The sequence below is a fragment of the Arachis hypogaea genome, chromosome 19 (assembly GCF_003086295.3).
Source record: "Arachis hypogaea cultivar Tifrunner chromosome 19, arahy.Tifrunner.gnm2.J5K5, whole genome shotgun sequence".
NCBI lineage: Eukaryota > Viridiplantae > Streptophyta > Magnoliopsida > Fabales > Fabaceae > Arachis > Arachis hypogaea.
Genome location: NC_092054.1, coordinates 156,829,601 through 156,844,116, shown reverse-complemented (window position 1 = coordinate 156,844,116; position 14,516 = coordinate 156,829,601). Strand labels below are relative to the sequence as shown.

At 34.7% G+C, this 14,516-nt stretch overlaps 1 protein-coding gene across 1 annotated transcript; it reads right to left on the bottom strand.

The window, feature by feature from the left end:
* Window positions 1–9,187: 9,187 nt before the first annotated feature.
* Window positions 9,188–11,621, bottom strand: LOC112779851 (uncharacterized). The gene has a single exon (XM_025824205.3). The coding sequence runs from the start codon at window positions 11,085–11,087 to the stop codon at window positions 9,480–9,482; it is 1,608 nt and encodes a 535-aa protein (XP_025679990.1). The 5' UTR covers window positions 11,088–11,621; the 3' UTR covers window positions 9,188–9,479.
* Between the last annotated feature and the right edge of the window lie 2,895 nt (window positions 11,622–14,516).

Sequence of the window (14,516 nt, the reverse complement as noted above, 5' to 3'; positions counted from 1 at the left end):
AGAATGGATAAGGATGGATGTCTATTCATAGGCGGTTCAGTTTTTTTATGTTGAAAAGAGCAAATTTTCGTGACAAAGTACGATTAATGAAGTTTGAAAAGTAGAATTTATTTGTCTATTAAAACATGAACAAGACGAGGCAAAAAAAATACACAAGCAATAAAAATAATTTTCTCTTTTTTTTATATATATTACAACTATTTTAAATATTTCTCTCTCACTCTTTATAATATTAGTAAATATATTAATTATTTCTATTATAATAAGATAATTATATCGGTAAATATTAATATTAAAGTTATCTATTTATACTTATTTATTTTATATCTATTATATCTTTTGAGTTATTTACTTTATAACACGTTATCAGTACGAGATTCTGATCAAATTTTTATGAAGACTCAGGTAACAAATTTTTATTATATCGAAACTCTCTCATCTTAAATTCAATGCTCTTGATATATCTGAAAATAATTATTTATCATGGATATTAGATGCTAAAATCAATCTTGATTCAATGGATCTTACAGATATCGTTAAAACTGAAAATAATACATTCCAAAAGGATAAAGCCAAAGCTATAATTTTTCTTCGTCGTCATCTTGGCGAAGGATTGAAAAATGAATTATCTCACATTAAAAGATCCTGCAGATCTTTGGAAAGACCTTGAAAAAAGGTATAATCATCAAAAGATGGTGATATTTCTTCAAGCCCGATATGAATGGACGCACTTGCGTCTACAGGATTTTAAATCCAATGAATATAATTCAGTAATGTTTCGAATCACCTCACGAATGAAATTATGTGGGGAAAAGATATCTGATAATGATATGTTAGAGAAAATTTTCTCGACCTTCCATGCCTCGAATGTACTCCTACAACAGTAGTATTGAGAAAAAAGATTTAAAAAATATTTTGACTTAATTTCTTGCCTTCTTGTTGCTGAATGCAACAATGAGTTGCTCTTAAAGAATCATGAAGCGCGCCAGCTGGCGCCGCCCCATTTCTTAAAGTAAATGCGACAAGTCATTACCCTAGAAGAGGTAAATGGCAAGGTTTTGGCAACAAGAAAAATTATGGAAGAAAAAGGAATTATGTTCAAAAGAGATGATCTCACCAGAAGTGGGATAAAGAAAGAAATATTGGGCAAAATAAATGAATAGAGGATAAGTGTTTCTGTTGTGGAGGAAATGGACATTGGTCGCGTACTTGTCGTATACCAAGGCACCTAGTCGATCTTTATCAAACATCTTTGAAAAAGGACGATAAAGAAAAGGAAACGAATTTTGTTTCAAATGATACTGAAAATTCCACCACTCATTATGATCTATCTTATTTCTTTGAGGATCCTAAAGGAAATATTAGTCATTTGATTAATGATGGAATAGTTTAATATGTGGAATTAAGTATCCATGTAAATAAATAATGTAAAGAACTTATTGTTAAGTTTTATTTTTTATATATTTAAGTTTCAAATATGATGTATATAAATAATAAAATATTCATGTTTATATCATTAAATGTGTCAAGTTTTAAAATAAAATTTTAGTATATGACATTATTTTGATGTACAATGTTTTTTAGAAAAATAATTCCGATCAAGTATTCAATATAACTGTGCATACTACTTATTTTATTATTATTATTTGTCTTTTAAGAAAAATGGTAAGGATATATAATGAAGATGTATGTCTTGCGGATAGTGCAAGTTCACACACCATTCTCAAAAGTGATATATATTTTACCCATCTTGTGCCAAAAGAAGAATATATTAATACTATTATTGGCTCAGGCAATGTGATTGAAGGCTCCGAAAGAGCTATAATTTTGTTTTCCGAAGGAACAAAATTCATAATAAATAATGCATTATTATCTACCAAGTCTCTAAGAAATTTGTTGAGTTTTAAAGATATTCGCCAAAATGGATATCATATTGAGACTATGAATGAGGAAAGTCATGAGTACTTATGTATCACAACTCATGATTCAAATAAAAGGTTATATTAGAAAAGTTGCCCTCACTTTCATCTGATTTATATTATACCATAATTAGTGCAATTGAATCACATGCCACTGTAAACTAGAAGTTTACTAGCCCAGATGAATTCATAACTTGGCACGATTGATTGGGTCATCTGAGAACAACCATGATGCAGATAATTATTGAAAACTCCCATGGACATTCAATAAAAAACCAGAAGATTCTTAAATCTAGTGAATTTTGTTGTGCTGCATGTTCTCAAGGAAAGTTAATTTTAAGGTTATCACCAGTAAAGATTGGATTTGAGTCCCCTGAATTCTTAGAAAGAATTCAAGGTGATATATGAGGATCTATTCATCCACTATGTGGATCTTTTAGATATTTTATGGTTCTGATAGACGCATCTTCGAGATGGTCACATGTGTGCTTATTGTCTTCTCGCAACCTGGCGTTTACGAGACTACTGGCTCAAATTATTCGGTTAAAAACACAATTTCTAAAAAAATCCAATCAAAGCAATTCGTCTTGATAATGCTGGTGAATTTACTTCCCAAGCCTTTGATGTTTATTGTATGGCTAATGAAATAAGTGTTGAACATCCAGTAGCTCATGTTCACACACAAAATGGATTAGCAGAATCACTTATTAAATGCCTCCAATTAATTGCTAGACCCTTACTTATGAGAACAAATCTCCCAACCTCGATTTGGGGCATGCTATTTTACATGCCGCAGCACTTATTCGTTTGAGGCCAACGAGTTACCATCAGTTCTCTCCTATGCAATTAGCCTTTGGCCAGCAGCCAAATGTTTCCCATTTAAGAATATTTGGGTGTGCAATATATGTTTCCATTGCACCACCTAATCGCACCAAAATGGGACCCCAAAGAAAATTGGGGATAGATGTTGGATATGATTCTCCCTCCATAGTGAGGTATCTTGAGATACAAACTGGAGATGTATTTAAATCCCGATTTGCGGATTGTCATTTTGATGAATCAAAATTTCTAACATTAGAGGGAGAGAATAAGCTTCCTGAAAAGGAACTTAATTGGAATGCATCATCCTTGATGCATTTAGATCCTCGATTAGGGCAATGTGAACTAGAAGTTCAAAAGATTATACATTTGCATAGAATAGCAAATGAATTGCCTGATGCATTTTCCGATACAAAGAGGATAATCAAATCTTATATACCGGCGAAAAATACCCCAATCCAAATTGATGTCCCAGTCGGACAAATAGCCACTGAAGCAAATTCACGCCAAAAGCGTGGCAGGCATGTCGGTTCCAAAGACAAAAATCCTTGGAAAATAAAAGAGGTCAATACTATTCCTGCTGAAAAAGACATAGTAAAGACACCTACAGTTGTCCAAAATTCTTATATAATTTTAACGCCAGAAGAAGTTCAGGTACCTGAAAATTGTAAAATGACGAGATCTCGATAAAAATGGGACCGAAATAAGACAATTGTCAATGAAATATTTGCATATACTGTGGCATTAAATATCATGCATGAAAGTAAGGATCTTGAGCCAAGATCAGTCGAAAAATGTCGACAAAGAAATGATTGGCCAAAATGGGAAGAAGTTATGAAGGCTGAATTAGACTCACTTGCAAAACGTGAAGTCTTTGGACCTGTAGTCCGTACACTAGAGGATGTAAAACCTGCTAGATACCGATGGGTATTTGTGAGAAAACGAAATGAGAAAATTGAAGTTATACGCTACAAAGCTCGACTTGTAGCACAAGATTTTTCACAGAGGCCCGGTATAGATTATAAAGAAACGTAGTCCCCTGTAGTGGATGCAATAACATTGCGTTATTTGGTCAGTTTATCTGCATATCATAAACTGCATATGCATTTAATGGATGTGGTAACAGCCTATTTATACGGCTCATTAGATCGGGATATCTATATGAAAGTCCCTGACGGACTAAAGATATCTAAACCATCCAATGAATATTCGCAAGTGTTATACTCAGTCAAATTGCAAAGATCTTTATAGGGTCTAAAACAATCTGGACGAATGTGGTATAATCGTCTTACTGAGTATCTGGCCAAAAATGGATTTAAGAATGAAGATATCTGCCCGTGTGTTTTCATAAAGAAATCTGCATTTGGATTCATCATAATTGCTGTGTATGTTGATGATTTAAATATCATTGGAACTCCTGAAGAGATTCCAACTATTATAAAAGTTCTAAAAGAAGAGTTTGAGATGAAAGATCTTGGAAAGACTAAATTTTGTCTCGTCCTGCTGGTCGAGCATACAAAAAATGGGATCTTTATTGATCAAACAACATACACAGAAAAGATCTTGAAGAGATTTTATATGGATAAGTCACATCCCTTGAGTACCCCAATGATCGTAAGATCTTTGGATGTGGAAAATGATCAATTCCGTTCTAAAGAAGAGATTGAAAATATCCTTGATCCTGAAGTACCATATCTTAGTGCCATTGGAGCGCTAATGTATCTTGCTAATAATACACGACTTGATATATCATTTGATGTGAATTTACTAGCAAGATATAGTTCCTCTCCAACCAGAAGATATTGGAGTGAAATCAAACAAATCTTTCGATATCTTCATATAACGATTGATATGGGGTTGTTTTATCCCTATGAATCCAAGTCACAACTAGTTGGCTATGCAGATGCAGGATATTTGTCTGATCCACACAAAGAGAGATCTCAAATAGGATACATGTTCATATATGGTGGTACAGCTATATCATGGAGGTCCACGAAACAGACAATAGCAGCAACCTCCTCTAATCATGCTGAAATACTAGCAATACATGAAGCAAGTCGCGGGTATTTTTAGCTCAGGAGTTTGATCCAATATATTCTGTCATCATGTGGACTGATTGATCATAAGATAGCTCCAACTGTCTTATTTGAAAATAATACAGCATGCATTGCTCAACTTAAAGGCGGATACATCAAAGGTGATAGAACAAAACATATTTCTCCCAAATTCTTCTTCACTCATGATCTTTAAAATCAAGGGACAATTGATGTCCAACAGATCCATTCAAGTGATAATCTGGCAGATTTATTTACAAAGTCACTCCCAAAATCCTCCTTTAAAAGATTGGTACATGAGATTGGGATGTGCCGATTTCGAGACATTAAATGATGTCGACAAAATGGAGAGACTGTACTATTTTTTCCTTAGTCAGGTTTTTTTTCCATTGGATTTTTCTTAACAAGGTTTTTAATGAGGCAATCCCCGTCACGAAGGATATTGTACTCTTTTTTCTTCACTAAGATTTTTTCCCACTGAATTTTTCTTTAGTAAGGTTTTAATGAATCATATTTCTAAATGAGCATCCAAGGGGGGCGTTACAACAAGGATGGATGCCCATTTATGGGCGGTTCAGTTTTCCTATGTTGATTGTTGAAAGTAGCAATTTCTCATGACAAAGCACAATTAATGAAGTTTGAAAAGTAGAATTTGTTTGCCTATAAAAGCATGAACGAGGCAAAAGAAATTAACAATTCTCTCTCTTTCTATATATTATAATATTCTAAATATTTCTCTCTCTCACTCTTTATAATATTAGTAAATATATTAATTACTTTTATTATCGTGAGATAATTATATTAGTAAATATTAATATTGGAGTCTTCTATTTATACTTATTTATTTTATATCTATTATATCTTTTTGAGTTATTTATTTTATAATAATTTGTAATTATTTTTATTATTTACTTAAAGAAAAAAAAAACACCAACATTGTTATAAAGTCATCTCTCTCAAATCCAAGATCCTTTTTTTCTTCTATTCAAAAATCAGATACATTCATTTTCCTCCTTTATTTTGGACAAACAACAATTTTTAATGAAACTACTTTTTGTCCATCAAGCCTTAGGCCCAGGTTGCACAATTAATTTTTTTATAAGCAAAATTTTCGAACAGCCCTTGTAATAAACAATTCAAAGTTACCACACTTAGAACCCGTTTGATAAACGGCAGAAGCTATTTTGTTTTTTTTTTTAATTATGAAAAGTCATTATATGCTTGTTTGGCACCATTTTAAAAACAGTTTTTAACTTCTTAAAAAGTTAATTCACAGCTTTTTAAAAGAGTAAAAATATATGACTTCTCGTTTTCGATAAGTCATTCTATCTAGGGATGGCAAAATTCCCCGAGACGCGGGGATCCCTGCGGGGACTGCCCCGAATGGGGATCCGATTGTGGGGAATTTTCCCCGTGGGGATGGGGATGGGGGACAAAATTCCCCCGAAGCAGGCGCGGGGACCCGAGCGGGGATCCCCGCCCCGTCCCCACTATTCCCCGAAATTTATTAATTCCTTAAATTATCTTTAATAGTTTATTCTCATATATGTTTTTTAGTCATTTCTCACACATACATACATATATATATATATATACAGAAACCCAAAACTCCTAATCTTTATTTGCATAATCCTTCTTCAATTCAGAGATATATATATATATACAGAAACCCAAAACTCCTAATCTTTATTTGCATAATCCTTCTTCAATTCAGAGATCCCTAAGGCTGTCTATACTCCATCCAACCTCTCTGCAGCCACCCCCTCGTCACCCTCTCACCGCATCGTCACACCTCACCATGCCATCATCCTTACCGCGTCGTAATTTCTATTTGCGGCGTTCTTTTTCGTAACTCTACCGTCGTGTCCATTCTCCTCTCTATTGCCGCATCTCCCACCTCGTTCACTGCTTTTTCCTTTGACCCGTCATTGCGTCCCTCCATTGTATTATTTCGAAAGAAGTCACCATCGTATCATTTAGACTTTTTGTATAAAATCTTGCAGTTTTTGTATAAGATAGATACTTGTAGCTCTATTCATATGGAAATTAATAATTAGTTAGAACTATTATGTAGATGGAGAATGGGGTCCCCGCGGGGAATGGGGCCCTGTGGGGAATGGGGATGGGGAGCAATATTCCCCCACGGCGGGGAATGGGGCGGGGATGGGGAGCAAATCTGAGGGCGGGGATGGGGAGCAGGGAGGCATCCCCCGCCCCCGCCCTGCCCCATTGACATCCCTAATTCTATCACTGCACTTTTCTAAAAAAATTGACTTCAAAACAAAAAAGATCTACTTTCATTCTTGGGTCTGTGAAAATATTTCCTGTTTCTGTTGGAAATACTGGCCTTCCACCATTTTCACGTAATGATTCATCTGCTAAAAATATTGACCATTCGCTACTATTTTAAAACAATGTTCCATCTAAACTACCTACTACATATATTTCTTATAGTTATTTTTTATCATTTTATCACTCTATTTTTATTATTAAATTTGTATTTAACATTGTGTGTAGTATAAAATCTCAATTTTAATTTTATTTTTTACATGTGATTTTATTTTTATATAACTTGCTATTATTTTTATAGTTAACTTGAAAAATATTTGTTATCATCGTTATTTTAATTTTTACTTTTTTATATAAAAAATTATAATTTTTGAGTTATTTATCTACATACTACAACTTTAAAATAAATACTTCTATTACTAAAAATTTAAATACAAAATAATTTATTTATAAACTGCTATTTAAAAAAAATTATACTTTAAACTCTTTTTTTTAAAAAAAAAATATTTAAATTGTTTACCCAAATTAACACGATCACAGTGCATTGAGTGACGTTGATCAACTCCTTGTTCAGATTCCTGCATTGCCAAGTGTCTGCATATCATTAGTCAGTTAAACTTTAGTCATCCTTAGCCATCTTACTCCAAGGCACCACGAAATTCACCGTCTATTAATATCCAAATGACATTACAATAGGTACAAGAGTAAGAGTTGTGTGGCTGAATTGTCGAATTATTTAGATAAAGATTTTTTCTATGAAAGCAAGCATTTGAACCCTCATGACAATCTCAATAATTCGACAATTCCTCTCAATCCATAAATTATAACAAGTTGGTGCAAAAAGAAGAGTCAAGATACGCTTTTAAAACAGCAAGTAACTTCTTTTAAATTATTTCTGATCCAGAATATATAGAACTTAATCATTCTCAAAAAAAAAAAGAAAGATAAAAGGTACTAATTCCAATGTTAATAATCCAAAGACTCTTTGCAATTATACAATTGTAAATTTTTTATTAATAATAACCTTAACTTTATTTGCTCTTAAAATATATATTAATTAATTTTCTTTTTAAGATGCAGTCAAAGCTGTGTTTGATTTGCATTATTGTAGGCAGCTATTGTAAGAGGTAATCGACTGTCCAATGGCAATTTTTAAGAAACAAGCCCTAATTTCACAAATCCACGTTCTTTTGAATGATTAGAACTAGGGGTGCACATGGTTCGGGTGAAGCTGGGTTTGATGTGCCCTAGACCCGTCCCGAAATATACATCGGGTCTATTTATTAAACCCGAACCCGACCATAAACCCGAGGAAACCAATACACTTTCGGGCCACAATTATACCGGGTAAAAACCGGGTGAAAATCGGGCCGTTAACATTACATTACGTTGATATCTTCTTGTAAGTTAGCATGTAAAAATATCCAAATTTCCAAGACTCCAACCATTATTTAACATGGTAAAATTCACTTAGAAAAATATAACAAGAACCAACCCTTCTTCAAAATTAAAGCATAACCACAATCAATACTAAAGTATAACTACAATCAATACTAATATTGTCTAATAATACCAAATATTTAAATCAATACAAATAACACAATATTATGCATTAGTCTAAAGTCTTATGCATTCTAAACATAAAACATTAACTTATAGTTTTATAATGACTAATAACACAAAATATTAAGATTTACAATACTTAAATTCCACATAAGAATAGTCATGATCCATCACTAATAACACAAAATATTAATTGTGTATGATGACCGGGTCACCGGGCCGACTTCGGGTGACCCGAGCTATGGCCCGGACCCGACCCGAAATAATGACCGGGTCTAATTTTGAGACCCTTACCCGACTCTAAACCCAATGAAATTACACCAAATTAGCCCCAAAAGTGTTCGGGACCGGGCCAGGCCTTCGGGCCGGACCGGGTCTGTGCACCCCTAATTAGAACTCCTATGGTCCTCTCTGTCTCTCTTTTATGTCCCTCCTTGCAATAGGTATCGCCATTGCCAGAACTAAATTTTGAGAAGGTTCTTTAATTCATTGTTTTTATCCATTTTGTCTTAGCTACGATTCATAACCCAGTACGTATCCCTCTGCCCATGAATTGTCATTTATTTTTATTTAGATATTTGAATCATACAATGTAGGGCTTACATATAGTTCAACAAGGTGTTATACTATTAGGAGTTATGCTATGTAAGTGACTTTAATGTAAGATAGAAAGAACGCTTCGTTTAAGTGGTCATAGAGCCTAAACCCTAAACAACCGTTAATTATACACCACATACATTACAGGGGGGAGACTAAAGAGAAAGTAGAATCACTTACAATACATATCTAAACTCAATTTAGGTGAATATAGTTATTTACACGTACAAAGTTCATTTCATGCATGGTGCATGGACGCACTTTTAATTAGAGGCAAATCAACTTCATCGCACCATTCAATATAGCGAGTTTCAAAATGAGAACCCTTGGCTCGGTTGGGCAAATAACTAACCCAAAATTCACCACCAATTCGCCACTTCAACACACTCCCTTCCATATCCTTGCTAAGTCTCCACCCTACTTCCTCTCCATACTCATCCCCAGCAATCACCACCGACCCGCTTTTATTGAACGCCCTGTTTGACCCCACGTATCGCCCTCTCAGCCCATGGAACGGGTCATCACCCGTTGGGCCCGTGGGCTTCCACGATGCCACCTCGTGCCCCGTCGCGTTATCGTACAAAACGGCGTCGAATATGGCCGCGTTCCCTTCCGAGTCCTGATCCATTCTCCAACTCTTCGTGTGCGTTCTCCTCGCTGACCTCGTCGAAGCTCTCACATTCGAAACCTGTGATTTCTCGAAATCACCCTTCACGATCTTCTGAACTTCCACTTCCCTCTCTCGATTCTCCGTGGACCGGCCCAGGCTAAGTCCGGACACGTACGTAGCTCCAATCTCCGGGCCCACCCAGACCCTAACGCGGGAAGGGAAGTGCTTCTCCTCGAGGAACTCCGCAACGTCGTCGTTTTGCCCGAACCCTAGCCTCGCCACGTGGAGGCGTATGTTGTCGACACGTGCACGAACCTGGATGAAGCCATCGCGGAATCCAACGGTGTATTCGATCTGCACGTGTGCCTCTAGCTGCTGGTGCGCCATAGTGTAGCGTAGTATTGACTCCTTTGCATCGATCCCTGGGAACTGACTCTTTTGACCGTTGCTTCGCGCCAATTTCATTGTCATCACTGGCGCGTAACCCTTCAGAATCCACAGGCCGTTACTCTCCGCCGAGTAAGAGAATCTCGGGTTCCTCACCTGCGGCGGAGGAACCAGCAGTGTTTGTAATCCTACGCCCATCTCTCTTATAATGCACCACTTTGCTATTATGAACCCGAGGGTTCGCATGAAACAGAGCTCCGTGTCAACGCCGACGGTGATGAAGAAGGTTCTGAGGACGGAAGCGAGCTTCGACGACGCCGTTTCGAGCGTGGGAGCGAGTAGGGACTGAAAGTAGAGGGAGCCGGCTTCGCTGGGGGCGTCGAAGGCGCAGAGCCAGAAGAGGCGCATGGTGAGGACGAGGTTGAAGAACATGGAGAGGGACTCCGGTGTGTGCGAGTCCATGATCCATGATATGGGCTCCGGCTTCAGCTTCTGGAGCTGTGACCTAGGACACGTGCTATCATGCGCCGTGGGTGAGTTGGATATGATTTCTTGGAGGAGCTGTAGGAGCAGCGGGAGGAAAGGGTTTTCTGCTGACAGCTGGCACTTTTCGGAGACCCAAAGCGGCTTCTCTGCATTGAATGGGTGGAACCCTTGCAAGCACACGGTAAATGTTACCGCAGCTTCAGAGTCTGACCCAGAAGTTCGCTCGGCTTTCAGCTCAATGGACCGGGTTGGGTCTTCTTCAGTGCCGAGTCCTGAACTTGCAAGTTCGAAGGTGGGGACTGAGTCAGACTCATCCCACTCGGCCGAGTTGGGAAGATCAGATATCCACAACCAGACATCCATAGTTTACGTCTCTCTCTCTCTGTATGGCTTGTGGTTTTGAAGTTTTGATGGGTGAGGTGAAGGGGGGTTATAAAGAGGAGATGAATGATAACCGGGTTGAAAACTTGGATGGAGTTGAAGCCATGCAAGGATGAGGAACTGGTGGTTGAGAGTGGGTTAGTGTGTCTTATTTGAGGTTCGAGTTTGGCTTCATTAATGGCGTCCAGTTTTATTTCGCTTTCTGTATGTCTCAGATTCTTCTACACTCACTCTGATGGCTGTGGAATATTGAAAGGAATTTGGTTATTGTCTCGTTTCATGTGATTTGTGATTGCTGCTTCAGGAGTAGATTCAGGTTTTGTTTCGGTTAGTTTTGGGGCTTTTATCCTTACACGTGTACCAGTAGACTTGGCAACTCCTCATGCATGTGTTTTCTGTATCAGATATACTCACATAAAAAAAAACAATTCATCTGTTATTTTTCTCAACTCAACTGCAAATTGCAAGTGTGAAAATTATAACCAATATCACAGATATTATTCCTTCTCTCTTGAAATAAGTGTTTTCTTTTTAAGAGAAAGGGAAGTATATAGTAAAAAGGTATTGGATATAATTATAAAAAAAAAAATTGTGATTAATAAATTTTTTATGTTTATTTTTTTAATTTGTATATATTAAATAAAATTTATAATTAAATAAAATATAATTAATTTTAAAATGAATAACTTTAAAATTAAATATAAGTAAAATAATATATATATATATATATATATAATTTGTCTATATAATAGCAAAGAGCATTACAGTATAGTGGTATGATCACCTTCCTTGTATCTACGAGGGATTGAGGGCAATAGTTTGAGTCTCTTATGAAGCATTTTAAAAAATTTTTCACATTTTAAAAAATTTTTCACATATTACAAGCTTGACACTTAGCAGCATATGGAACAAGGAGTTCGAGCATTCTAAATTCGTCTTCAATTCATTGTATCAACACATATCTTCTTTCTATAGGTTAATTAACTTTTGGTCATTTTTAACCACCACTTCTCATGTCACCATAGAATTTTTCATATATATATATATATATATATATATAAAGAATTGAGTGCTTAATTAAAAAAAAAAATTAAAGCTCGCCTATTTTGTCATGTATAATTTCATGTATGTGGTTCGGATTAATTGAACATGTTCGTTTCATTTAAGTATTTGATAAATTAAACGCATTAATAGCAAAATACAATCTCCCTTAATTATATAAAAAGGAAAAGTCTAGGGACCAGCAATTTTGTTAAAAAAAATGAGTTATTTGATGAAATTTCACATCAATTTCACACCATTAAAATTATCATTAATAACTATTTGATGGCTACAAATTACAAAAGTTGCTGAACCCTAACATTCTTCGTATAAAAATACTGATATAACATAATACCCGTCCTGTATTATATATTCTAGATAACATTTTCAAAAATAATTGACCGAGTAAAACCCTGATTTTATGTATACAAAACAAAATAGTTGTGGTTGTTGCTGTTAGGTTTTGTGGTTAAGATTGAACATCTGTGGCACTCTAAAGGCCGTGGCTTGTAAGGAATTTCAAGATTTTCCAATAAAATCGTTTTATGATCTCTAACTAATATATATATATATGATACTTATTAATTTCCATCCACTCACCATAATCTTAATTGACATATTTCATGTACTTATTAAGATTGTATATTATTTAAGCAAGACAAAACGAGCAGGCATAGATGTAAACAAAATAATTTCCGTGGTGCAGAAGGCCTAAAGACCCACCGGAGGGAAAAAATTGCATGAGAGGTCCTTAGGAGGTAGATTTTCCAACTCATGACCCTGAAGTTTTTGTCTCTTGATTGAAACCCATGAGTAGGGAGGTTTTGTTGATGAAGAGATTTGATTAGTCTCACACGCATTACTTCGTAATTACAGTAATCTATATATCTCCGAATTTATTTGGGAATGGAATGAGAAAAACCAAAACATTCTTGGACAATTATTTCAAAAGATAACGAGACACTTGATAAAAAAATTCAATTATGTTTTTAATAATTATTTCGAAAAAACAACGAAGCTTCTGTGCTAAAACAAGTTAATCAGGGGTCGGATTGTGTATTTTTTTTTGGGACCTCGTTGTCCTTTCGAGGTAATTGTCAGGGTCGGGTGGGATATTTACTCGAATGGAAAAGGAGATGCATTCATTTAAGGAGGATGCTCCAACGCATAAAATGTCTTTTTGTAAAGATATTTATGTGTCGCATTATTATTGTACATATTAATGAACTGGTTATTTTTAAATTTTTTAACAAACTAGAATAAAATTAATTTTTTTATAACGAAAATAATAAAGTCAATTGTTATCAGATCCGGTCAAACCGACCAATTTACATAACACACTGGATCATTTTTTTTTTAGTTTTTTTTAAACAAACATAAGGAATATATTTGTCTTTTTATCAAAAAATTTTAACATGATTCGGTTTAGATTGTGTAAATCGATCGGATCAAATCGGATCTAATAATTATAATGCTTATAATGCGGACAATTGAGTTTATTATTATTGCTATAATAAACCGAGTTTATTCTGATTTATTAAAAAATAAATTATTAACCGATTTAATAAAGATATCCAATAATATTATGACACATGTAAATATCTTTAAAAAAATATTTTTAATATCTTTATTGAAGTGGTCTCCTTCGTTTAATTATAGACCCTTAATTAGAATATCAACTCAAATTGATCGAGATTAATTACACTTATATTCCATATAAAGATATGGAGTTAAATTCCCTTAACAAAAAAATAAGAAGCTTTTGCTAGTGATCCCAATATATATAACCTTTTTTTAATATATATATATATATATATATATATATATATATATATATATATTTCAACTACACATTCAAAAAATTTTATATCTAAGTTCAGTCAAGTAGGTTCAAACTCAACAAAAATCATGTTTATTACAACTACATGTACACATACGCGTTTCAATAACGTTTTCTTTGCATTCTTTTTTCTTTTTCGCGTTCTTCCTCCTTCTTCTTCTTCGCCTTCCTTCTTATTCTTTTTCGCCTTCCTTCTTCTTTTTTGGGTATTTTCTCTCAATCGTCATTTTTTTGTTGTTGCTGCATTTTTTCTTTTCCTCCTTTTAACTGAGGTTCATTTGAATCCATAAATGAACCGAATTTGATTTAGATTAGTGAATACTTAACAGTAGTATCAAGTGAATATAACTCAATTCACAAATGAACTGAATTCGGTTCAGATTTGAACAACAAGTAATAAACATTCATTCAGCAAGAAAAACACATTCCAATTCATTTCTGCATGCAAATGAACTCAATTAAACTAAGAGATAAACTGAATTTCTTAAGGAATAATAGATTTGATGAATACTTAAAAATAGTATCAAGTG